The 25,966-nt window shown below is 50.1% G+C and overlaps 2 protein-coding genes across 9 annotated transcripts; one reads left to right on the top strand and one right to left on the bottom strand.

Moving 5' to 3' along the window:
* Positions 1–115: 115 nt before the first annotated feature.
* On the top strand, positions 116–18,647 carry AGBL5 (AGBL carboxypeptidase 5). 8 transcript variants are annotated; one of them, XR_003721820.2, is made up of 16 exons: positions 116–246; positions 1,598–1,858; positions 2,080–2,251; positions 2,572–2,735; positions 3,300–3,477; positions 3,745–3,923; positions 4,357–4,813; positions 5,302–5,471; positions 5,985–6,120; positions 7,087–7,289; positions 7,879–8,093; positions 15,517–15,669; positions 16,660–16,772; positions 17,074–17,120; positions 17,599–17,732; positions 18,120–18,647. XR_003721820.2 is itself a non-coding variant. In XM_015111938.3 (15 exons), the coding sequence occupies exons 2-15, from the start codon at positions 1,644–1,646 to the stop codon at positions 18,289–18,291; spliced, it is 2,661 nt and encodes an 886-aa protein (XP_014967424.1). In that variant the 5' UTR covers positions 360–485; positions 1,598–1,643; the 3' UTR covers positions 18,292–18,647. The 8 variants fall into 8 exon arrangements, 4 of the variants coding, with proteins under 4 accessions (XP_014967424.1, XP_014967427.1, XP_077816060.1 ...); XR_001438984.2 differs by lacking the exon at positions 116–246 and adding an exon at positions 360–485; XR_013402940.1 differs by lacking the exon at positions 116–246 and adding an exon at positions 360–970.
* OST4 (oligosaccharyltransferase complex subunit 4, non-catalytic) lies at positions 18,485–19,721 on the bottom strand. The gene is given in 3 exon segments (NM_001265770.1): positions 18,485–18,750; positions 19,359–19,496; positions 19,630–19,721. A coding segment is annotated over 1 exon segment (114 nt). The 5' UTR covers position 19,496; positions 19,630–19,721; the 3' UTR covers positions 18,485–18,750; positions 19,359–19,381.
* Between the last annotated feature and the right edge of the window lie 6,245 nt (positions 19,722–25,966).

The following is a 25,966-nucleotide window of genomic DNA, read 5'->3' as shown; positions in this document are numbered from 1 at the left end:
CACACTAGAGAACACAAAATGGAGGGATCCCCAGCGCAATGGGCAAGGTGTTTCATTTTAGAGATACAAGACTGTTAAGCGATAAGGAGCTTCACACGATGTTTTTATTTCGCAGTTGAGTCCCAGTTTCTGCCACTTTATCTTTCCCGCCTCCTGGCAGGCAGGCCGTTAACCGTCTTCCGGGAAGACGCCGCTAGAATCCTCCGGCCGCGCCTGGCCGCCAGTCCCCAAACGACACTCGCTCAGGTACCCACTAACGTGCGAGGAACCCTGCGAGCTGACCAATGGTAGTGAGCTTTACTGGGCGGGTCGCCAGCTGCAGCCGCGGCCAATAGGCGAGAGACTTCTTGTTTCCTGGCAGAGCGGGGTCCCGGCACCGCGGCGCTCGGGTGTTTTTGGGGGCCCGGGTGGAGGGCCCGGGTGCCGGGGCCCGAGGTGCGGCCTCGCTAGCGGGAGAGGGAGCGGGATCACCGGCCCGGAGAGAGGTGAGGGGCTCTGCGCGGACTACGGGCCTCGCCAGCCCCGGCCCCGCCAGCCCCGGCCCCGCCCCCTTCTCTCAGCCCCTTCAGCCCAAGCCCTTCGAAGGCCACCCCGCCCCCGCCCCCCTCCCCCGCCCTGGCTTCCGCGGTGCCAACCCCGCGCAGCTCCGTGGCCTCACCTCTGACTCCTAGGCCCTCCCTGCCCAACCCCCTGCCGCGGGAGGTCGTCTCGACCCCTCCCATGCCTCCCAGTCCCACCCTGCCCAGGACAAGCCCGCTCGGTGTGAACGGTTCCCCGCGAGTCGAGGGTGGAGAAGCCAGCCTCCTGCCCCCGAGTGGTACTCTAGCAGCCCACCTCTTTTAGGGGTGCTCAGAACACCCATTACTCATCCACAACTACTAGGGTAGCTTTCGCAGGGTGCAGTGCTTACGGGGCGGAAGGGTTTGGAAACATCCCCATGCCCTGGCTGGAATGGAGCTCCTGTCGCTAGGTGAGCCCAGTAGCCTTTGGCTTGGCAGAGGCCACGCTGTTATAATTTTCCTCCATACTAGGCATAAGGTAGTAACAAAAAAGGAAGAACCAGCCCTTACAGGGCTCAGGGGAGCAACACGAGAATGTCCGCTCAGTACTTGAGGACAGAGGCTGGAGAGAGGACTACCCATTTACACTCAGAACCTCCGTTCCTCTCTCTGCTCTGTGCTGGAGAGTGCAGAGCCAGAGATCCAGAACGGCCCATCTCTAAAGGTGGCCATGTATGGTGGTGAGTGTATCTTGGCTAGGTTTGGGAAATCCGACCTCTCTGATTATATTCTCTAATCTTTGGGCTGCAAAGCAGCTGAGAGTTTAGTATTTTTCAACATAGTTAAGCCACTGTGTTTTATTTGGGAACAGCCAAGCTAAAGTAAAATGTGGTCCCTTTAGGTCATTTACAACCCTTAGTGTTGAAGTACAGAGTGCTGCTCTCTCTTGGCCTTTGCTGGAAGACCACTTCTGTGTTTTCTAAGATGGAGAGAGCCTTTTGTTTCATAGGGCACTCCCTAAGAATAGCTCTTATTTATCCAGAGATACCCAGAAAACTCTTCCCTTTCCTCTTTAACCTAACCCTGTTTTTCCCCAGCTCTCAGGGCCAGAGCGGGGCAAGAGGATGCTTTCCCAGCCCCACCATGGAGCTGCGCTGTGGGGGATTGCTGTTCAGTTCTCGCTTTGATTCAGGGAATCTAGCCCACGTGGAGAAGGTGGAATCTTTGTCCATTGATGGGGAAGGGGTAGGAGGTGGGGCGTCAGCCCTGACCAGTGGCATTGCCTCTTCCCCTGACTATGAATTCAATGTGTGGACCCGACCAGACTGTGCTGAAACGGAATTTGAGAATGGGAACAGGTATATGGAACGAAATGGAGGGTGGAAGAAGGCTCCAAACCCATGCTTCAGTTAGCCCTGTGCCTTACCTGTTCATAGCAGCATGCTACCTGTCCTCTTCTGACCCGTCCTCCCTCCTTTCTGCTTGCCAAATAGCCCTGTCCCAGTTTGGCTGGCTCCAGCTCTCCCACAGATCCTATCTCCAACCCTTCCACATACCTCTCTCTTACTCTGGTCCTCAGGTCATGGTTCTACTTCAGCGTCCGGGGAGGAACACCAGGAAAACTCATCAAGATCAACATTATGAACATGAACAAGCAGAGCAAGCTGTATTCCCAGGGCATGGCCCCCTTTGTGCGCACACTGCCCACCCGGCCACGCTGGGAACGCATTCGAGACCGGCCCACCTTTGAGGTAAGTTCTCCATGAGGAGGAAAGAAAGAATTGGGTGCTAAAAGTAGACAGGAAAGTAAAGCGTTTTTGTCCTTGATACAAGTATGAGGCAGGTGGGACAACAGGTTTAAGTATCAGCTTTTTCTCCAGTGTTAGCTGGAGTCCAAGATGAGCCCCCGCCTCAGGAAGCCTAGAAGGAGCCCCTTTTCATATAGAAAGTGTCAGAGGGAGGGAAGTTGGTAAAGGTGATAAGGGTGTGAGGTCAGGTCCTGGTGGTCCCAGTAGGAGCTCAGTTCTGACAATGGCGTGTTGCCCCTCCCTCTTCCTCCTCTGCTCCTCAGATGACAGAGACACAGTTTGTGTTATCCTTTGTTCACCGTTTCCTGGAGGGCCGTGGGGCCACCACCTTCTTCGCCTTCTGCTACCCCTTCTCCTACAGTGACTGCCAGGATTTGCTAAACCAGCTAGACCAGCGCTTTCCGGAGAACCACCCTACCCATAGCAGGTGCCAGCCCCATTCTTACTCCTGCCACACAGTCCTGGATCAGACAGCACCTCCACTACATCTGGAATTTTGCCCTTAGAGCTCTGAACCAAACTTTCATCAGTCTTTTTTTGTATAGAATGTACAGACAGGACTTTGGGTACCTTTGAAAACTATGTTTCTGTATGACCCTGATCTCAGCATATCAACACCTGCCCTCCACTCTTTTACCTGCCCAGTTCAGACCTCTTACTAGCCCAGCTCCCATCAGTTATCCAGAGTTTAGCCAGCACTATGTGACTCAGTACACCTTTTTTATCTGCCCCCACGGAGAACAACTCCAACTACGTAAAGTATTCTAGGAAGGCACAAACTGGGGAAAAACAAGTTCACCCTGTCCTGTACTCTTCATTCTGGCAATGTAAGCCCACTCAAATCCTTAGCCTCATTTAACATTGTGAGGGACTATAAGGCCCCAAAGGTTAGGTGAAGGACCAGATTTTGCAAATCCTGGGCTGGTGACAAGGCCTACCTCTTACTAGGACTTTAGGGACTTCTCCTGGCTTAATTATTTTTTCCATGTAGCCCCCTGGATACCATCTATTACCATCGGGAGCTCCTTTGCTATTCTCTGGATGGACTTCGTGTAGATCTGCTGACGATCACTTCCTGCCATGGCCTTCGAGAAGATCGAGAGCCCCGTCTAGAGCAGCTATTTCCTGATACCAGCACCCCTCGACCATTCCGTTTCGCAGGCAAGAGAGTGAGTGGAAATAGCATAAAGGTAGTTCTTTGGCCTTTGTCTAGCATCAGGTACTGTTGATAGCTAAAGACTATGTTATCTCTAGGCATCTTGGACACGGCCTCTGCCGGCAACTTGTGGCAAGGGTGATGGCCCCAGCTCCACTTGCAGACTCAGCCAACTGGAAATCCAGCAGCTATTCCTGCCTCATCCATGACAACCCCCATATACTGTCAAAGTAGAACTATAGTGTAACTGACTTAATGTCTGCTCTCCTCTCTACCTCAGATATTCTTCTTAAGCAGTAGAGTACACCCAGGGGAGACTCCATCTAGCTTTGTCTTCAATGGCTTTCTGGACTTCATCCTCCGACCTGATGATCCCCGGGCCCAAACCCTACGTCGCCTCTTCGTCTTTAAGCTGATTCCCATGTTGAACCCTGATGGTGTGGTTCGGGGACACTACCGGTAAGTGGCTTCCCCAGCCTGTCTGGACTGTTCCCATTCCCCCTCATGCCCTGCATCTCAGTGAAATTCTGTCAGCCTTCTGGCTTCTCCTGTGTTCCCAGTCCTCTTGCATCCTAATAAAGGCAAGCCCATCTCATCTTCCTGAGAAAGCATGAGATCATATCTAGTGGCACTCCCAGAAAGGAACCAAACCAGGATGACTGCAGGCCCATCTGGGTGGAGGCAGCTACCCTGAGGAAGCTCCTTAGGGTTCTATGGGGTAAGGGTGACAGCAGATCAAAGAGAGGCCCTGTCTTCAATTCTTTCTTTCCTAACGCAGCTTCAGTCTCACATTTGATAAGTCAGTCTCCTGTGGTCTCCTTCTCATCTACACTAGTGTCTCCTTCACTGGCCCAGTCCTCTAGAACCTGCTTCAGTCCTTGTTTTCCTACAGCACAGACTCACGTGGAGTGAATCTGAACCGTCAGTACCTGAAGCCTGATGCTGTCCTGCACCCAGCCATCTATGGGGCCAAAGCTGTGCTTCTCTACCACCATGTGCACTCTCGTCTGAACTCCCAGAGTTCCTCTGAGCACCAGCCCAGTCCCTGTCTCCCTCCTGATGCTCCTGTTTCTGACCTGGAGAAAGCCAACAATCTCCAAAATGAAGCTCAGTGTGGGCACTCAGCTGACATAGATAACGCTGAAGCCTGGAAACAAACAGAGCCAGCAGAACAGAAGCTCAACAGTGTGTGGATTGTGCCACAACAGTCTGCAGCGCTTGAAGAGCCAGCCCCTGACACCATCCCCCCCAAAGAGAGTGGCGTTGCTTACTATGTGGACCTGCATGGACATGCTTCCAAAAGGGGCTGCTTCATGTACGGAAACAGCTTTAGTGATGAGAGCACCCAGGTGGGAGTCCTGAGAATGTCATGTGAGTGTGCGAAATGTTGCAGGTTAGGAGATGGGGTTGGGCCATGAACAGAGGGAAGATAGCCTTAGGTAGCCTTCTGGCAGGAAGGCCTGTGTAGACTACCTCTGAAAAAGCTTTGAAGGGCCAAGAAGAGATGGCACAGAGGGCTTATGTCTCAATTGTTACATCATGAACTTTTTTTAAGGGTCAAGCTAACTGCATTATAGTCTTCGCTAGAGTCTGGGAATCCAGAGAAGGAAGATTTTGCATGGTTGGAGGAAAGAAGCTAAAAGCTTTAAAAAAAAAGAATTGCTTCCCAACACTTAGAAGTAATGTCAAACTGAGAATTCAAGCAGCACTGATTACTGTTAATGGTTGTGATGGTATCTGCTGTGTATTAAGTCACACGGTCGCATACTTGCCATCTCTTCCTTGCCCCTTGTCCCTTCTGTCTCTCCTTCTGAGTTGACTTTTCTTCCCCAAACAGGTGGAAAACATGCTGTATCCAAAGCTCATCTCCTTGAACTCAGCCCACTTCGACTTCCAGGGCTGCAATTTCTCAGAGAAGAATATGTATGCCCGAGACCGTAGAGATGGCCAGTCTAAAGAGGGAAGCGGCCGTGTTGCAATCTACAAAGCCTCAGGGATAATCCACAGGTTGGGTGGAGGCTGAGATATAGTTGATGAAATAGCTTCCCTAAAGAAAACAGCTTAGCCGGGTGTGGTGGCGCATGCCTGTAATCCCAGCTACTCAGGAGGCTGAGGCAGGAGAATTGCTTGAACCTGGGAGGCAGAGGTTGTGGCGAGCCGAGATCACACCATTGCACTCCAGCCTGGGCAACAAGAGCGAAACTCCGTCTCAAAAAAAAAAAAAAAGAAAACAACACCCGGTTCAGGGTGTTTGAGAGGGAGGGGACCACCTGAGTCTTCTTAAAAGAGAACCTCACAATTAGCATTATTGTCTTTAGTCTAGGACTCTATTTTGGGGGGACTCCCTGGGTATATGATACAGTACCAGGGTCAGCTGCTAGTTGCTATGGATTATTAGCACTTTCATTTGTGTTCACTTTTTTCCAAGTGATTGCCTCCTTAGATCACATAAACTGTTCTCTGTGGTTCTGTCCTGGTATCTGTTCAGGCGGGACACTGATAAAGGTCTTTATGTCTTAGCTACACACTTGAATGCAACTACAACACTGGACGCTCAGTAAACAGCATCCCTGCTGCCTGCCATGACAATGGGCGTGCCAGCCCCCCTCCCCCGCCGGCTTTCCCCTCCAGATACACTGTGGAACTATTTGAGCAGGTATGAATACATGGTGTAAGTGGGAAAAGGGAGAAACCTTATAGCCTGGAAAGGCCTTCACTCCTAATGCCTGACTCTAAGGTCCTCTGAAGAGATATTCATCACTATGGCCCTCTCACCACTATGGTTATTTTCCTCAGTTAACAGGAGCATAACTGTGACTATAATAGTATTGAAAGGATGAACAGGCACTATATCTGACCCCACATCACAGAGAATCCCCTAGCACCTCTGAGTCAGATTCTTTGCCTCTGGGCTTGTCTTTCTCATTCTATTGGGTTTATTAGTTCCTGGGCTCAAAAGCACCCTGACTGCAGTGGTCTTGATGACTCCCATTATCCTAATAGAACTGGCCGGTTGCAGTGGCTCATGGCTGTAATCTCAGCACTTTGGGAGGCTGAGGCAGGCAGATCACCACCTGAGGTCAGGAGTTCGAGACCAGCCTAGCCAATATGGTGAAACCCCATCTCTATTAAAAATACAAAAATTAACTGGGCATGGTGGCACATGCCTATAGTCCCAGCTGCTCGGGAGGCTGAGGCAGGAGAATCACTTGAACCCGGGAGGCAGAGATTGCAGTGAGCTGAGATTGCACGCCACTGTACTACAGCCTGGGCGACAGAGCAAGAATCCGTCTCAAAAAAAAAAAATAGAGCAGAAAGAGCTGCAGGTTACAGAAGGGATTCAAACCCCTTTCCTGCTAGGAGAATTCCTTAATGGTGCCAGCCAGAAAGAAAGGACACACCCTGCCCCTCATAATGGAAGAGGGCCCCCAAATTGGTGGTAGTTTAGGGAATAGCTCCAAATCCATTTGTAATAAACAGCCTGGGCACAAAGGTTAGGGCATCCAATGAGCAAATTATAGGTCTGGCTCCTCCTTCCCTTCCACTGTGCTGTGTACCCACCACAAGGTAGCAGCCTGGATGGGAGGACCAGCATGCTGAGCCAAACTGGACTACCCCACAGGTGGGACGAGCTATGGCCATCGCAGCTCTGGACATGGCGGAATGTAATCCGTGGCCCCGAATTGTACTGTCAGAGCACAGCAGCCTTACTAATCTTCGGGCCTGGATGCTGAAACATGTACGCAACAGCCGAGGCCTAAGCAGCACTCTGAATGTGGGTGTCAGCAAGAAGAGGGGCCCTCGAACTCCACCCAAAAGTCACAAGTAAGGCCAGCAAAATAGGAGGGAGAAAGGGTAGGACAGTGGGACAGGGCTCTAGAGCTAGGAGTTCCAAGGGATTTATATTCCTTTTCCATCCTCCTTAAAGTGCCAAATGGCAAATATTTTCAGGGTAAATTAAAATTAGTAAGATTAGTTTATTTTTTGAAAATGGGATCCTCTTCCCTTTTACTCTGAGCTACATACATCTAAGAGATCTGAGTATCAGGCTAGGGATTCACTGCTGCAGAGCCCTGCACAAAATCAAATATAATTGCAGTGGGGCAGGCCTCAGCTTCCAACGGTTGTGAATGACTGACTGAAGGGAGTTCAAGGGTCAGTGCCAAGGCAGTAGGGGGAAAATTCATTGGGAGATAAAGCTGCTCAGGGATGGCTGTTATGACATTTTGAGATTAGCTGGTATTCCCCAGATAGATACTTCATCCACGGACATGAATTCCCCACTTTTCCCTTGGAATGGGTCCCTGTACCTTTTTACCCCAGAGGTGAAGCTTTACTGAGCAGCAGATCCTAGGGAAAGCCTTAGGACACAACCTTCCTGGCCCAGGTTTAACTGGCATCTGCTTCTTTGCAGTGGGTTGCCTGTTTCCTGCTCCGAAAACACCTTGAGCCGGGCACGAAGTTTTAGCACTGGCACAAGTGCTGGTGGTAGCAGCAGCAGCCAACAAAATTCTCCACAGATGAAGAATTCCCCCAGCTTTCCTTTTCATGGCAGTCGGCCTGCAGGGCTGCCAGGCCTGGGCTCTAGTACCCAAAAGGTCACCCACCGGGTGCTGGGCCCCGTCAGAGGTAAGCCAGTCTGGGAGCCCCTGCAACATGTGTTTGGTTGTCTGGGACACTGCTGGGGGAAGTAAGAGCTTGAAGATATACTCTTGGCCCAGGACCAAGGGGTGAATCAATAAAATTAGTTTGTAGCAGAACCTGTGGCCTCTCCTACGACCTTCGTGTTCCCTGCGGCATGATTCCAGAGTGGTATTGTGTGTGGCCAGAGGGGGAAGTCTGGGTATCTGGGCTTCAGTGCATGCTAGGAGCTAGGGAAGTTTCCAAGGATGAAACACTAGCTGAAGCAGTGCCAAACAGGACATGGAGCCTCCACGTCAAGGATAATGTCAGTCTGTCTTCATGGGGGCAGTTAAGGGAATGTCCTGAGAATCCAAATTGCAGCACTACAGAATGATGGGGAATCTTATCTGTGGTCTTTATGGGCTAAAATTGTTCCTGGCTTCAGAGCTCACTAAGAAAGTGGTATCAGGCCGGGCACAGTAGCGGCTCACGCTTGTAATCCTAGCACTATGGGAGGCTGAGGCAGTCAGATCACTTGAGGCCAGGAGTTCAAGAACAGCCTGGCCGACATGGTGAAACCTCGTCTCTATTAAAAATACAAAAATTAGCCAGGCATGGTGGTGCACACCTGTAATCCCAGTTACTCAGGTAACTGAGGCAGAAGAATTGCTTGAACCCAGGAGGTGGAGGCTGCAGTGAGCCAAGATCGTACCACTGCACTCCAGCCTGGGCAACAGAGCAAGACTCTGCCTCAAATAAAGAAAAGAAAGTGATATCAGAAGGATTCTAACTCTTCCAAAGAAAAATGGAACAACTGCAGACAATTTCTTTTCTAGGTATAAAATGCAGCAGTCTAGCTCTTTCCAGCAGTGAGCACAGTTGCTTAACTGTCCATTAGTACCCCCCTGGGTTTTGCCTAATGAAACCCTGCCTGATAAGATTCTGGGTCAAAATTATATACCAGAAACAGATGGGCCTTTCGGGAAAAAGAGGAAATTAACGGGAGTAACCTGGATTGCAAAGGGGAAGAGATTGTTGTAGTGCCACTTCTGGAAATATGCTGAACCACAGATCAATATTGTACTGGCCTCTGCACTACAGAAATCTTGCCCAGAGTATGGAGGCTTGTCAGCTGGGGCTAAGTCTTGCAGCATATTCATCCTTGTTAGCTTTTCCCAGCTTGCACCCTAGCTATTGGTACAGACCAGACATGTGCTGTGTCAGTGGCTGTGTAAATCTGACTGCTAGTGAGAGAAGCCATGGAGGAGAGGGCGATGGTCCTTACCAGCTGTGACCATTGAAATATTCTATCCCTGACAGGCAACTTGATTATCTGCTTGTATTCCAAGCCCCATTGTTTGAGAGTCTATCTTCATTAGGAAAGGACACTTGTGCACTGTGTTTGAAAAATAAAGTAATAATAATGCCTTATATTTACACAGCATTTAACAGTGAACAAGATAATATCACATATATAAATTTCACTTAATCCTCACAAGGACCCTATGGGATGGATGGTGTTTCCATTTTTCCAACAAGGAAGCTGAGGCTATTTAAGAATGGTTTCTCCAAGATTGCACAGCTATTCCAACTTATATCTTCTCATGCTCCAGTATGCCTAGTTTCCCATGGTAAATCTACATAAAGTTCTTCTTCTATTTCTTTTCCTTTCTTTTTTTGAGACGGAGTTTCGCCCTTTCACCAAGGTTGGAGTGAAGTGGTGCAATCTCAGCTCACTGCAACCTTCCACCCACTGGGTTCAAGCGATTCTTCTGCCTCAGCCTCCTGAGTAGCTGGGATTACAGGCGCCCGCCACCACACCCAGCTAATTTTTGTATTTTTAGTAGAGATGGGGTTTCGCCACGTTGGCCAGGCTGGTCCTGAACTCTTTACCTCAAGTGATCCACCAACCTCAGCCTTCCAAAGTGCTAGGATTACAGGCATGAGCCACTGTACCCAACCTCTTTCTTTTTTGGTCAGCCTCTTCTAGCTCTTAACTCATAGTTCCTGGGAATACCTTCATCAGCATCCTAAGTTCTTCTTTCCTCACTACAAAGGGAAATAGTAAAGAGCCTTTTTTAGGTTGTCACTGGAATATTCTAGGCCCCTCTTTTTATTTGAGACAGTTTCGCTCTGTTACCCAGGCTGGAGTGCAGTGGTGCAATCTCGGCTCACTGCAACCTCTGCCTCCTGGGTTCAAGCGATTCTCCTGCCTCAGCCTCCCAAGTAGCTGGGATTACAGGTACCCACCACCATGCCCAACTAATTTTTTGTATTTTTAGTACAGATGGGGATTCACTATGTTTGCCAGGCTGGTCTCGAACACCTGACCTGAGGCGATCCACCGCCTCAGCCTCCCAAAGTGCTGGGACTACAGGCATGAACCACTGTGCCCGTCTAGGCTTTTTTTCTTTTGAGATGGAGTTTCACTCTTGTTACCCAGGCTGGAGTGCAATGGCGCGATCTCGGCTCACCACAACCTCCGCCTCCCAGGTTCAAGTGATTCTCCTGCCTCAGCCTCCTGAGTAGCTGGGATTACAGGGATGCGCCTTGACGCCTGGCTAATTTTTTTTTTGTATTTTTAGTAGAGACAGGTTTCTCCATGTTGGTCAGGCTGGTCTCAAACTCCTGACCTCAGGCGATCCACCCGCCTCAGCCTCCCAAAGTGCTGGGATTACAGGCGTGAGCCACTGCGCCTGGCTAGGCACTTTTTAATCACTATTTTATTGACATCCTCCCTGCCCCGCTTCCAATGCACAACACTGCATTGAGCTCCTTGAGGTGAAGGACATGTATTCTATTTCTCTGTTACTTCCCCCTACCAATAGAAAATATGCACAGTCAGTACCAAGTAATTCCTGGTTGACTGACTTGAAACTTAATAGGGGAAACAGGACAGTAAATACAACATGAGAGCGCACACACACTGTAAACATCCTGGGGGTTTGGGGAACTACTGTGGTAGATAAACACAAGAGTAATTAACCGAATAATGTTCCGTTAAGAAATAATCTGAAAAATAGGTAGCCAATAGTTTGACAGAAACATTCCCAAAGTGAGAAATGACAGCCAGGAGCAGGAACAGAGCTGGTGGGTGGAGAGGACAAAAAACATGTATATCTAGGTGGGTATGCAAAAGGCCAAGCCCATCACCAAGGAGATTAGGTGAAGAGAGAATTAGCTGAAATGTCTTGAGAACAAGGATTATGAGCTTAACTGAGACAATGGCAACAATTGTGTGTGTCTACGAATGGGAATAAACCTAAGACTGCGTAAGACACTGTCTATGAACTGTACATATTGGACAGGAAACGGGAGGTGAGATGACCAGAGCCAGTACCAGTATCTGGAAAGGAGAGATAAGTATTAGAAAGAGAAGTGGCAGGATTCAGTAGAAGACAGAGGAATTAAGAGGGCTTTAAGGCTACTTTTTCCACTGTAAACAAAAGCTTCAGGAAGTGTCTCCTAACACGTGTACTTATGCCCTTGGCACCTAGTCCTATGCCTGGCACTTAGCGATCAGCAAGTATTTGTTGAATGAATAAAAAGCAAGAAGTTGGGAACCAAATGAATGCTTGTCTCACCTTTCTACCCCTCAGAGGACATAAATCAGGTCTGTGATTGTCCCAGGGATTCACTGAGATCTGGAGTGCTACATGGAAGGACAGTTGCAAAGATGTTCAGGGAGGATGACACACAGGGTCTTGGCACAAGTCAAATAACTGCTGCTGTAAATGGCGAGACCTTAGAACACCCATTCTGACTAATTCAGGGGGAGGTCAGTCTCTCCTCAGACCTCTCAGACCTTTGCCCAGTACTATCCTACCACCCCCAAAATGGAACATCTGGCTGGTTACCATAAGATACCATTTCATAACCCCTGGAAGCAGAGCTGATCACGTCACTCTTGCACTCTTGCTTTTTCTTTCTCGCTTGCTTTTACCCTTTCCTGGGGTAGGGTGAAGGTTTGTCCCTTAATATGGTTTCAACATGCCTCTGCGTGTAGATGTTTCTCAAATTATCTAAACTACTTCCTCTATCAAGTTCATGATTTCTGCCTACTGTGCACTGTCAACTGGACATCATCCTGACATCCATTTTAATCACAGAATTACTTGGTTTTGGGCCCTAGACTATCTCTGTCATTGGTGGTAGCTAATGTTTTAGGTTATTTGACTATGGCCACAAGTCTCGATTTCTGATATCCTATTGGCAACCTGTGCCAACTCTCACTAGCCCCCTAACATCTGGTTGTTTCTTTTTTTGAGACAGTCTCAGTCAGTCACCCAGGCTGGAGTGCAGTGGCGTGATCACAGCTCACTCCAACCTTTGTGTCCCTGGCTCAAGTGATCCTCCAGCCTCAGCCTCCCTAGTAGCTGGGCCTACAGGTGCACACCACCATACCTGGCTAATTTTTTTTTTTTTTTTTTTTTAAAGTAGAGACGGGGCTTCACCAAGTTGCCCAGGCCGGTCTCAAGCTCCCAGACTCAAGTGATCCAGCCGCCTCAGCCTCCCAAGGCGCGTGAGCCACTGTGCCTGACGTTTTTGACTCTTGACCACCGTCTTAACCTATAATTGGTACCCAGCATATCTCCTCATAGTAGCTTCCATCCTGAGATCTCTCCCTTTCTTCTTTATTCATACAAGTAGGTTTTTTTTCCATTCAGATTTTTTTTTTACCATTTTGTTTTGGAACCTTTTTTTTTTAGACACAGTCTCACTCTGTCTCCCAGGCTGGAGTGCAGTAGCCCATCTCAGCTCACTGCAATCTCTGCCTCCCAAGTTCAGGTGATTCTCCTGCCTCAGCCTCTGGAGTAGCTAGGATTACAGGTGCCCACCACCACGCCCGGCTAATTTTTTGTATTTTTAGTAGAAACGGGGTTTCTCCACATTGGTGAGGCAGGTCTTGAACTCCCGACGTCAGGTGATCCGCCTGCCTCGGCCTCCCAAAGTGCTGGGATTACAGGTGTGAGCCACCATGCCTGACCTGGCTTGGACCTTTCAAAAGTATTCTTGTCACTGCCTGCTAATTCCCAGTGTGGCTGGGAAGATGAAGTTACTGTCACTTCTTAAGTTACAGGATTTTCATATCCAACACGTTTATTAACGGTCAGTTGGCATGCTGGCACCTCTGGTGAATTCAGTTCTATGAAAAGTTAATAGCCCACTGGTTTGAGAGCATTTGGCACCTGCTGTTCCTCTGTGATGAGGAAGGACATGCCAAAGCTGCAAGCCTCCCCACCCCATCCATTTACCATCTGCCCCCCCGGGCCCCACCCTTCAGAACTTGTAGTAGTTTAAGTCTCTAGACATGAGTGGAGCAGAGACAGCTGCCCCAAAGGATATAACTGTATGCTTTAGACTCCTAGAGATGATTGATCCAGCTCATGGTATATAGTGGGTGTCTGCTGTTCAAGTAAACAAAACATTGATAAAGGTCTCTGGTTTTTCAGGCAGTATTTTACAGGCACTGTGATATATAGTGTTAGAGGCAACAAAGTCCCTACTCCCAAGAAACTCAAGTTCCAGTTAGAAAAAATACTAGCTTATGTTTATTGAGTCCTCTGTGCCTGTAAGTACTTTACACATGCTAACTTAATTAAACAGAAACCATAAACTACTAGCCACACAAACAAAGAATGAAGATAATGAGGAGAGAACAATTAATGCTGCCTGTAATGATCAAGTAAGCTTCAGAGAGGTAACATTTGAGATGGTACATGAAAGACGGTCACGATTTCATTAGAAAAGGTAACAGTTCCAGAGGAACCACACCCAACTAATAGCCATAGGGTCTATAGCAGAGGGTATGAAGAATCAAATCAGCATCCTACTAAGGATGTGTACACTGGAACTATAGTGGGCAAGGCTTTGAATGTGTAGTAGTCAAAAGTTTAGACTTCATCCTTTAGAAGATCTTCAAGCCCAGTGCAATGGCTCACACCTGTAATCCCAGCACTTTGGGAACTGAAGGAGGAGGATCGCTTGAGCCCAAGAGTTCTAGACCAGCCTGGGCAACATGGTGAGACTCCATCTCCACAAAAAATTTAAAAATTAGCTGGGCTTGGTGGCATGCGCCTGTTGTCCCAGCTACTTGGGATGCAGGAGGTCAAGTCTGCAGTGAGCAATGTTCATGCTACTGCACTACAGCCTAGGTGACAGAGTGAGACCCTGTCTCCAAAAGAAAAGAGAAGTCAGGTGAATGCAGAGATAGAATTGTAGGATTTGATTATACAAATGCAAATCTAAGGAGGAGTAGGAAGATGAAACAAGTTTCTAGCAGTTGCGTTTTGCATGAAGACAGGGAGAATGAAAGAAAGGGAGAGAATGAGTTTTGTTTTGTCAAGGGGACTTTCTTGGGAAGAAATTTCCAGTGGACAATTAGAGCTGGATTTCAGGAGAAAAGGGCTAGAGACTGACTTGGGAGTTTAAGAGTAAGTAGAGCAAGAGAGGCTCAAGGACAGAATGATGGGGGAAGACTTGACACTTAAGGGGCAGGAAGAACAGCTGGAAGAGAAGCAATTAGTCGTAAGAGGGGAACCAAGGAAATCTGTGTTAGCCAAGCTCACTAACTTCTTTGCCAAAAGAATGAACTGGGCCAGGTGCGGTGGCTCATACCTGTAATCCCAATACTTTGGGAGGCCAAGGTGGGTTGATCTCTTGAGCCTAGGAGTTGAAGACCAGCCTGGGCAACATGGCAAAACCCCGTCTCTGCTAAAAATACAAAAATTAGGCTGGGTGTGCTGGCTCACACCTGTAATCCCAGAACTGTAGGAGGCCAAGGTGGGCGGATCACAAGGTCAGGGGTTCGAGACCAGCCTGACCAACATGGTGAAACCCCGTCTCTACTAAAAATACAAAAATTAGCCAGGCATGGTGGCACGCGCCTGTAATCCCAGCTACTCAGGAGGCTGAGGCAGGAGAATCACTTGAACCCGGGAGGTGGAGGTTGCAGTGAGCCAAGATCGCACCACTGCACTCCAGCCTGGGCGACACAGCAAGACTCCATCTCAAAAACAAAACTTTAAACAAAAATTAGCTGAGCATGGTAGTGTGCACCTATAGTGCCAGCTACTCAGGAGGCTAGGTAGGAGGATCACCTGAGCCTGGGAGGTTGAGGCTGCAGTGAGCCATGATCGTGCCATTGTGCACTTCTTCAGCCTGGGTGACAGAGTGGAAACCTTTTATCAAACAACAACAACAACAACAAACTGGCAGGATGAAGGCTGGTGGAGAATGGATAACTGTAATAAACAGTAGATCTTTCTACCCATCTTATATTAATAGTTACTTCAGGAGAGGGATGCGGGTCTGATGACAAGCTTGAAAAACAGCATATTTTGACCAGGGAAGCCAGCAAGTCAGTGAAGGCTGCCTCATAATGCCCCACTTATTTGCCCTTTTATCTGCTTGTATCTCTTCCACTCAGAGCCCCGAAGCCAGGACAGGAGACGGCGGCAGCAGCCACTGACCCATCGCCCTGCAGGCAGCCTTGCTCCATCCCCAGCTCCTACTAGTTCTGGCCCAGCCTCCTCACACAAGCTGGGCTCCTGTCTACTGCCCGATTCACTCAACATACCAGGTCTGTACCCGCTGCCACTGAAATCTGGGTTTGCCAGCCTCCTCCGTGGCCAGCCCAGGTTCTTTAAGCCTAGTTGGGAGACCAGCGGCATCAGTTATCCTCTTGGTATCCTAAACCTCTAACACTGGTGCCTTTGTGTAGGAAGCTGGAATTGATTAGTCTTCGTGTAATAAAACAATAGTTAACATTTATTGAACATTTACTATGTGCCAGGCACTGCTCTACACATTTAATCTCATTTAATCCTCATTTTTACAGTTGAGGAACCTGAGGACTTTTTGTCTACCTGCAAAGTGCTACTTACGCAAATTCCCTGACTCCAGGAGCTGGGCAACATTAGACAAAACAGGAGAATGAAAAAAGCATGACAGGTCTTTCTCCTGTCAACACTGCTAAATGTTGTGTGCAGCCGTATCATTCACACAAAACTTAAGCCATCTCTTCTCCTTTAAATTACAGACCCAGCTATATAAAGAAATGGATGGGAATGATTTTAAGATTGTAGTCCAACATGTTCTACCTCACTCAAAGACCCCTACTCCCAACCTGTCTGCTCTCCTCAATGGGTAGCACTGAACCCACCAGTCCTGGGTAGAGCTGACTTGATCCTCAAATGCTAAACATATGATTGGGGTAGGCCCTGCGGCCTATAAATTGACACAGGATTTAAGCTTGGGTACATTCCGATTCTAGCCTGGAGTTGCTGCTCCACCCCTTGGACCAGACTAGAGCCTCAACCCGGGGTGAGTTTGCTGCCCAGGCAACATCTGGAGACATTTTTGGTTGTTACACTGAGGAGGGAGATGAGGAAACAGCATATATTGTTTAGAGACTAAGAATGCTACTAAACATCCTACAATGCACAAGACTACTCCCCAGAATTATGCCACCCAAAATGTCAACGTGCCAAGGTTGAGAAACCCTGATCCTTTGGAAGTTATTTCCTCTTCTCTGTGACCCCTACCCTGATCAGTTTCCTCTGTTCCCTAGGGAGCGGCTGCTCACTCTTGTCCTCCGGGGACAAACCAGAGGCCGTCATGGTAATCGGGAAAGGTCTGCTAGGGACTGGAGCTCGGATGCCCTGCATCAAGACTCGATTGCAGGTAATATTTTTGGGTCTTCAGCACAACTACTCTGGCAGAACCCAGCAAGGCACTGTTCCTCTGGGTAGCGGGAGGGAAAATGCTCAGCACTGCTTTACTGCCTCTACGCTTGGCCACATCAGAGAGCTTCTCTGGTACCTGAGTGCCTGTCTGTCCAGTCCCCTTCCTGCCCTCCACCATCCCCATCAGCCAGGTCATTTGCTTGCTTTCAACCTGTCCCTGCCAGATGTACCCCAACTTCAGCCTGCTAGCTTTGGCTTTCCCTGCCCCTGCCCTTAGCTTCTCCTCTCTTTCTGCCCAGACCTGCCCGAGGAGAGTTTCCGCCAGGAGGGGTCCCGGATTCCCCAGGTAACACATTTGGTTGCTGCTGCTAGGAACAGCCCTGCCACCAACTCCGATTCAGTCCAGATCCCCATGCTAGGTAAAGTTGAGTACAGGCAGAAGCTGACTGGATGGGTGAAGTGTACAGTGCTCTGGCAGGGGCTGAGGCATAGAGGGCTCTGAGAGAGATCTACCAACCCTCACTATCTTTCTACACAGTGTTTCTCTACTCACCCAGACCTTAGTCATGGTATAGCCATGGCGGTTAAATGCTGGATCTGTTTGCCACCCCTAGTTATAGACTTGGAGTGCACAGTCATGGACTGAATCCAGGACTTCTCTGGCTATTATCGTGCCTCACCCTCTCAGCTAGAATTCAATGTCCCAGTACCTCTACTGATCCCTATACTACAACACTCTAATGCATGGAAACTCTAGAAGCAAACTAAAAGCAAAAAAACTCATGGAAGAATCTAGCCTCTTAGCACAAACCCTGTCCACACAGGCTAGGCCCAGGTTGGGCCGGGGCTCACCGCCGACTCGCAGAGGGATGAAAGGCTCTTCAGGCCCCACATCCCCTACCCCCCGGACCAGGGAGAGCAGTGAGCTGGAGCCGGGACCCTGCTCTGCTAAACCAGGGTGAGCACTTGGGTCCAGTCCCTCACCCCACCCCTCACTTCTGTCCCCTCATTCCCATTTCTGTCATTCAGAATAATTTTCTGCCTTCCCTACTCCTTTTGAGCACAAAGACTAAATGTACTTTCATTAAGAATCTAGTCCCTGATTTTTTTTTCCCCCACCATGGCCACAGTCTTCAATCCAAAGGAAAAGAAAACAACTTTTAGTTAGGGCCTAAGGCCTAGGAGCTGGCTGGTTCCAGCAAGAGACCACTGTGCAGTAACCAACTTGCCCATCCTTACCCATCTTCATCTTGCTTCACTTCTTTCACTTCCCAGCCCCTGGTTAGCAGAACAGAAGAGGAGCAGAGTTTTCATAGCCCTGATTCCTCTCTCTTCTCTGTTGCAGGCTGCCTCAGGCCAGGCCCCCACGGCCCCGCTCTGCCCCTGCCTTTTCTCCTATATCCTGTAGTCTGTCTGACTCCCCATCCTGGAATTGTTACAGCGGGGGTCCCTTGGGCCAACCTGAGGTTTGTTTTGTCCCTAAATCTCCCCCACTCACTATTTCTCCCCGGGTCTGATAATGCCTTTATGTTGAAGCCCAAGATATAGCCCCAAGATGGGGTAACACGTGGGAAATATGCTAGTTCCCCTCCAGGCCGCTGATTCCATGTGACAGCCGTTAAGTCCTTGGAATGCCAGCCACGCTGTCCAAAGCATTAAAGAGCAGCACCTTGAGACAGAACAAAACAGGGACCTGCCACCCCTTCCTTCCCTCCACAGCACAAGATTTTGGGACCACAAAAAAAAATCTATATTTTTATATTGGGGGGAGGGAGTAGAAAAGCAAGCCCCTATACTGGGCCCTATTCAGTGGCAGCTTCTTGTTCCATAGGATTAAGGAAGACTTTGAGGAAATAAAAGTTGTTTGGAAAAATCCAGGTGTAGTTGCTTTGTATGTTGTGATGGGTAGAAGGGATGAAGTGAAGTGTGAAGGCCCCTCATACCCTCCATCTTGCCTCAGACTATGTCCTGGAACCCTAGAAAAGAGGGGGAAAGACCTGAGGTAAGGAAAATGCTGCAGCTTTCCTCCGGGGATTCCTTCAGGAAGTAACGTCTATCCATATTCCCTTTATACTTGTGACCCACACTTCAGGCTGGCTCCAAAGCCCCCCCTTCCTTCTCTATAGCTTGGGTCAGCAGCCAACCCCTGGCCTCAGAACATGGAAACAGAATTCTACATCTGTCACCCCCTCACCAAAAACATTCTGCCCAAATGAGGTCTAAACAACCTGGGGAAAGTGGGAGCTATTTAAGAGCCCAAATCCTTATACTTGGATGGTACCCTCGGTACCTTCGTTCCTACCGGTGTCAGTGCCTCCTTACAACTATACTCCCAACTTGGGCATCTACCTATTGAGGACAAGATGGGGACTGTGAGGGTTAGGAAACCCACTCCCATTCTAGCAGGGAACAGTTTACAGGGAGGGGACAGCGCGCTCTCTACTCTGTGCAGATAAAGGGGACCAGTTCTGGACTGTATCTCGCTTGGCCCGACACTTTGATTGGAAGTTTCGAACCCTGCTACCCCTGGCGCGGCCTCGCCACTCAGCTCTGGGGGCTGGGCGCTACAGCCCCGGGCCGTTACCTGGGGCGGAGAAAGCGCCACTTTCATTCCTGCTTCTTGGGATTGTTGACGGCCACGTAGTGATAGAGAACAACAAGCAAGAAGAGCGACACGCCCAGCATGTTGGCGAAGATGGCGAGCTGCACGTCGGTGATCATCCTGCGGAGGAGAGAGGGGCTGAGCCGCGCGGGCTGGCGCACTCCTCGCCCTCGCAAGGACCCGTCCTTGCCCCACGGGCCGGCCACGGCCACGGCGGGACTAGCCCCCGGGACGGCGCCTGCGTGCCTCTCACCTGACCAGTCCGGCTCGGCTCCGACGCCGCCAGCGAACAAGCCCGAGGTAGGAGACCTGGACCGGAACTTCGTAGCGCCAACTCAGGCCCGAACCAGCCGCTTCCGGCGGGGGGCGCGGTCGGGACGGCCTCTCTAGCCCCACCGTCTCGTCGGCTCCGCGCGGCGCCCTACGGCCGCGACTGGGGCGGGGCCACGGGCGCGCCTGCGGTGGGAGGTCCAGCCGTAGGGGGTGGGGTGGGGCCGCGGACGCGCGCCTGGGCCGGGCACGGCACAGCTGGTCGCAGCTGGCGTGGCTCGGGAAGCGGCTAGCGAAGCCGTGGTGGCCGCCTCCCCAGGGCGGAGGAGTGGGCTGGGGCGAGGGTACAGCGGCGGGGCCGGCGGGATACTCCAACCCCCTTCCGGCCCCGGCCCTCGGTACTGCTGCCCACCCTTCGCTTCCCGGCCCGGCCCAACCAGGTGCTTCCTTTGGGTCCTGCCCTCAGTGCCCTCTCCCTGGCTCGGGCGGCGGGGACAGGAGTGGGAGGCGTTGTAGAATGGGGACAGGGCTGGGGCTGCCGGGTGCTCCTTTCTCCGGCGCCAACCTTTGTGACCCACATGCAACCAAGTAGAACCATCCTGCCTTTTGTGATCTGACCAGGATCTTAGCCGGGCTCCCTCCCTCCACGCTACCCCTGGAGCTGGGCGTCGGAAATAGGGCGGACCCTCCCGGAATCAAAACCCAAACCGTGGGACTTCGGCCAAGTGGGAAATCACCCCCCGGATGTGAGGGAGGGAGAAGGGGAGAAATGGAGAAGGGGAGGAAGGGCTGGGACAAGCAAGGGTCCTGGGTTCAGAACAGATTAGGTCGCCGAAGAGAACGAAGAGCGGTGGCTGCGGGTACCCGAGGGTCTCTGGCGAGGGGAGAGGCACCCTGGAACTCTCCAAGCCTCTGCCCAGCCAGAACTTTCTCCCCCCTCACTCCATGCTTTCTCTCAACTTCACCATAAAAGGGAACGGCACCGAGCCAGGCCGGGGCCGGGGGCTGGGCTGTTGCTCTGGAGCTGTCAGGGGTAATGGAAGCCAGTTGCTTTGCGGTAGAGGGGGGCCAGGGCTCAGGGGAGGCCTCTGCTTCTCGGAGCCAAAGAAAACTCTACAGGAGATGCTATGAGCTTGGGACAGGGGACCAGTTTGCCGCCCGTGTGCACGGAGCTGGGGATGCACTATCCCAAAGTGGCTTCCCTGGTCTGGGACCATCAACAGTTTGTCCCCCAGGGCTTCAGCCCGGTGACTCCTAAACATAATCCCTGCCTTTAGTAGTCTGTAGTTCCCCTGGCCTCCCCCCACCTCACCACCACCTCACCACCAGCCCCCACTCAATATTTCCCAGAAGCTTCATATTTAGAAAGCCGAGTCCCCTCCACATAACACTGGTGAAACCCCAGACAGGTACTCCCTTATGCATCTCTCAGTTAGCAGTCTGTTTCCAGCTCCCCTCTGGGAGAGTAAGGGTCTAGGTCTTAAGGATTACACATCATTATGCTTCATGTCTCCTGGAAATTTGAAGCAGATCCAAGTCCAACCAAACACTTGGGTCTACTGTTGAATCAGAACTAGCCCTCCCTTTTAAAAATAAGCTCTACCTTTAGGCCGGCCCTGGAAGTTAAACTTTCTAGACTGAAAATGACATGAAAGAAAGCCTTGGAAGTGCTTAAAACCAATTGACCCAGGTGCATAGTATTCTAGACTATCAGAGCCGAAAGGGGCCTTCAGAATCATGAAGAAGGAAACTGGCCAGGCATGGTGGCTCATACCTGTAGTCCCAACATTTTGGGAAGCCAAGGTGGGTGGATCACCTGAGGTCAGGAGTTCGAGACCAGCCTGGCCAATATATGAAACCCCGTCTCTAGTAAAAATACAAAAATTAGCTGGTAGTGCACGCCTGTAATCCCAGCTACTCAGGAGGCTGAGACAGGAGACTTGCATGAACCCAGGAGGCAGAGGTTGCAGTGAGCCGAGATTGCACCATTGCACTCCAGCACTCTAGTCTGAGCAACAGAGACCGACCCTGTCTCAGGAAAAAAAAAAAAAAAGGGAAGAAAACTGAGGCCCAGCAGGTAATTGATTTCACCAAATTTCTACAAACTGGTGAAAGAGCAGTGTCACCTCTTCCTCCTACCTCCACTCCATGTTCCAGGTCAGACTGGACTCAGTAGGTTGTCCTAGGGTTAGGCACAAGAGGGAAAGGATTTATTTTAGGACCACCCAGAAATTCATTCACCTCACAGAACTTCCTGTGCCTAGGTCAGTGAGTCTTTATCAGCCTTGAATGGGTCATTTGGCCCAGTGCCTAGAAGAACTGAAACAAAAAACAGTCTATGAGACTGAACTAGACTTAACTAAGAACAGACATATCTCGAACCAAGCTTGGATAGAAAACTATTTGGGAAGTGAGACAGGCACAGCCTCATCCTGGGGGGATTTGGGAGGATGTGGAGGGAAATGACTGGGGGGCACTTGTGGAGCTCAATCTCTGTGATTAGTGTGACATTTTCAAGGAAAGGACTGGCCAGAATTAGGCTCAGGAGTGAGAAAGCAACAAGACCCGGGAGAAGGGGGACTGGGTTCAGGGAGGTGGGCTACTAAAGTATTAAACCTGGAGGAAGAGCTAAAAGGAAAAGTAAAGTGTATCTCTTTGGAGAAAAGTGGGCTTTTGCTCAAGACTCCCCACAAACTTGAATTCCCATGTGGATTGGCATGACCCAAGGTCCAAATCACCTTTTTTTTAATTTTTTTTTTTTATTTTTGATATGAGTCTCGCTCTGTCACCCAGGCTGGAGTGCAGTGATGCAATCTCAGCTCATTGCAACCTCTGCCTCCCAGGTTCAAGCGATTCTCCTGCCTCAGCCTCCTGGGTAGCTGGGATTACAGGAGTGTGCCACCACGCCCAGGTAATTTTTGTATTTTTGGTAGAAACGGGGTTTCACCATGCTGGCCAGGCTGGTCTCCAGCTCCTGACCTCAAGTGATCCTCCTGCTTTGGCTTCCCAAAGTGCTGGGATTACAGGCGTGAGCCACAGCACCAGGCCCCAAATCGTATTATTCCCCCCTTTTCCCTCTCAATATTCAATCCTCTGACAGAGAGGCTAGACATAAAATGCTTCTTATTGCTGGTGCCCACGGCTGTCCTGACCCTGGTCATGAACTCATTGCTCAGTCACTGAAGCTGAATGAATGAGTTAATTGCCTCGTAGGGCCAATTGGCACTAGATCCTTGGAAATTACCCAATTTGGAGAGGTTGTAAAATAGATCATGTCCTAGTGCCACCAGGAACTTAGCTTTTTGGGGGGTCAAGAACTCTTACCAATTGCTTTGGAAATTTATGGCTGCCTGCCAATACCACCACCAGAATGTCACTGCCACCATCACCACTACCACTGCACTCTAACTTTAGTCTCCACTGCAGCCTGTTTGCCCACTCAAGCCAGCAAGGGGAAGCGTCCTCCCTGGTGAACTCAGAGCCACTGATACCTTTGTGATTTCACAAACATTCATGACAGTTCCTAGGTCTTGTCTCCTAATTACATAAAAGCAAATGAAATGCAACCTACTGCAACTATATTTCAAAGCCAATATTTTTTACTTGATACACTTAAATTATACACAGATTTTTGAACTTCAGAGTGTAGGAGAGGGAATGGGTAACAACTGGGCAGTGACAAGATGGCTGGGGTGACTTTTCAGGTTGCGAGAGGCCTCCTAAGGGCAAGGAGAGGGAGAAGAGCAGAGAAAGAAAACCCAGAGCAGCAGCTGGGGCAATCTGGAGGGGAAGTGGGTTGGCTTCCTGCCAGGGCCAGAGCCAGAGCCTGGAGACCAGGGACAAATCTGCAGCCTTCCACTGACAACTTCTTTGAAATTGGGATCTCCTGTGAACATTTCCTTCAAATCTCCCTGTGTGCTGATACCCAGGGCTCTAAGGGGCAACTACAAATTTCCGTTTCTGTTTGTTCCAGCATTTTCACCACCACCCCCACTGTTTTGTCCTGAGTCAGTCTCACTCTGTTGCACAGGCTGGAGCGCAGTGGCGCGATCTTGGCTCACTGCAGCCTCCGCCTCCAGGGCTCAAGAGATTCTCGTGCCTCAGCCTCCTAAGTAGCTGGGATTACAGGCACACACCACCACACCGGCTAATTGTTGTATTTTTAGTAGAGACAGGCTTTCACCATGTTGGCCAGGATGGTCTCGAACTCCTGACCTTATGGGATCTGCCCACCTCGGCCTCCCAAAGTGCTGGGATTACAGGCATGAGCCATCGTGCCTGGCCTAATTTTTGTATTTTTAGTAGAGATGGGGTTCACCATGTTGACCAGGCTGGTCTCAAACTCCTGACCTCAAGTGATCTTCCCACCTCAGCCACCCAATGTGCTAGGATTACAGGCTTGAGGCACCACACCCAGCCTGACCCTGTCTTTTCACAAACATTTCTCTTAGCCATCAAGGTCACATTCTGGGTCATAGGATGTCGGAGGTAAGATGGTTCAGAGTTGCGTTGATGATTTGATGGCATTCATTCTCATGGCTTCCACCTATTACCCTGCATATGTTGGAAGAATCAATGGTCCACCATTGCTAACCATCCTGGACACTGGTTTCCACTAGGATGTGTTACTCTTATCTTAAATTCAGTATGTTCAAACTACGATCACTTTTCTTTCCTCCAAACCTGCTCTCTTCCCGACTTCCCCATCTGGAATCTTCTCTTGTGTCTCCCTTCATCTGGTTCCTCATTACTCAGGCAGTCACCACGCAGTTACAACGTTCCCTGCCTTTTCATGGTCACTGTCACCACCAGAGCCCAAGACTGCATCACTTTGCAATGTAGAATTTGGAAGGAACTTCAGATGACACATAGACTCCCAGTGGTGTCATGGGATTTGCTGGGTCATAGATAGTGACAGGAGGAGCTGTGGCTACACTGCCTGTGCTCTGACACTGTATTCAATATTATCACTCATAATATCTTCTTTTGTGTATGCGTATATGCTTCTACTCAAAAACTTGCAATACAACCTCATAACCAGTCATTTGAGCCTCTCCCTAATTTCCACAATCTACTTCTCTGAATTTCGGTCCCATTTTTTCCTGACACAAAAAAAGAGCTAACGTTGATTGAGCATTTACCATTTGCCAGGCACTGTTCTAGAATGTTTACACGCATTGACTTACTTAATCCTCGTAAAGTGGGATGGAGAGTCCTGTTATTCCTGCGTTATAGCTGAGGAGACTGAGGCAGACAACTCTTCCTGAGCCTGAAATCTCTCTCCTTGCCTTGTCTCTGTTCTTGACTCCTGCCCCCCACCCTCACCCCCGCCCCAATGCTGTTCAGTTTCTGTCTTTTCCAGCCTCTCCTTTGACTGCCTCCCTCAGGCAGCTATCTTTTCCCTCCTCCTAGCTGGAACATACATCATCCCTCTTTCCTGCCCCTTGGCACTTGTTCTGTCCTGGCTTGTGACAGTTCTCTGTTTGGGGGCTTGTGTCCCATTCTCCAACAAGCTCAGTTGCTCCTAAGTGGACAGCGTCTGAGTCTTACCTATGCCTTTGCTACCTGGGCACCTCCGCAGTGCCTGGCACACAGCATTCTCCTGTCTCCTTTCTGTCTTGTGCTTCCGTTTCTTTCTCCAAAGCATCCCACCACCTGGAGACCCTGGTCAAGCACTGAGGGTCAGGTGGTGACAGGGACCAAGCTTTTAGATCAAGATGGCGCAGGTGGAACTTTCAGGTCAGGCTGACGGCCCTTTGCCTGTCACTGAGAGCTATCAGACTCACCTCCAGACTAGGGACTGACTGCCTCTGCTGCTCTAGAGGTCAGTCCCGATTCACCTCACCCCACCTCCACCCAGTTATGGCCTGACCGTCACCAAAACAAGCCCAGGACCCATTTTCATTTATCCCTTTAAGAAAGGTTCTTCGTCTTCCTGCCCACGTGCCCTCTCCTGCTTGACAGAAGCCTGCTCCCCATTGCTAGGTGCCTTTCTTCCTCTTCTTCTTTTTTTTTTTTTTTTTTTTTTTTTTTTTTTTGAGACAGAGTCTCGCTCTGTTGCCTAGGCTGGAGTGCAGTGGCGCGATCTTGGCTCACTGCAACCTCCTCCTCCTGGGTTCAAGCGATTCTCCTGCCTCAGCCTCCTGAGTAGCTGGGATTACAGGCGCACGCCACCACGCCCGACTAATTTTTGTCTTTTTAGTAGAGACAGGGTTTCACCGTGTTGGTCAGTCTGGTCTTGAACTCCTGACCTTGTGATCTGCCCGCCTTGGCCTCCCAAAGTGCTGGAATTACAGGCGTAAGCCACCACACCCGGCCCT

This window comes from Macaca mulatta, chromosome 13 (genome assembly GCF_049350105.2).
Source record: "Macaca mulatta isolate MMU2019108-1 chromosome 13, T2T-MMU8v2.0, whole genome shotgun sequence".
Lineage (NCBI taxonomy): Eukaryota > Metazoa > Chordata > Mammalia > Primates > Cercopithecidae > Macaca > Macaca mulatta.
This window is presented reverse-complemented; position numbering and strand designations above follow the sequence as displayed.

What these genes read in the sequence shown, in the direction of transcription:
- AGBL5 (XM_077959933.1), top strand. Translation starts at nt 1,485, where the DNA reads ATGGAGAGAGCCTTTTGTTTCATAGGGCACTCCCTAAGAATAGCTCTT. An exon ending in ACTCCACCCAAAAGTCACAA is followed by an intron (nt 7,290 to 7,878) that starts GTAAGGCCAGCA and finishes GCTTCTTTGCAG; the next exon opens with TGGGTTGCCTGTTTCCTGCT. An exon ending in GGTGCTGGGCCCCGTCAGAG is followed by an intron (nt 8,094 to 15,516) that starts GTAAGCCAGTCT and finishes TCTTCCACTCAG; the next exon opens with AGCCCCGAAGCCAGGACAGG.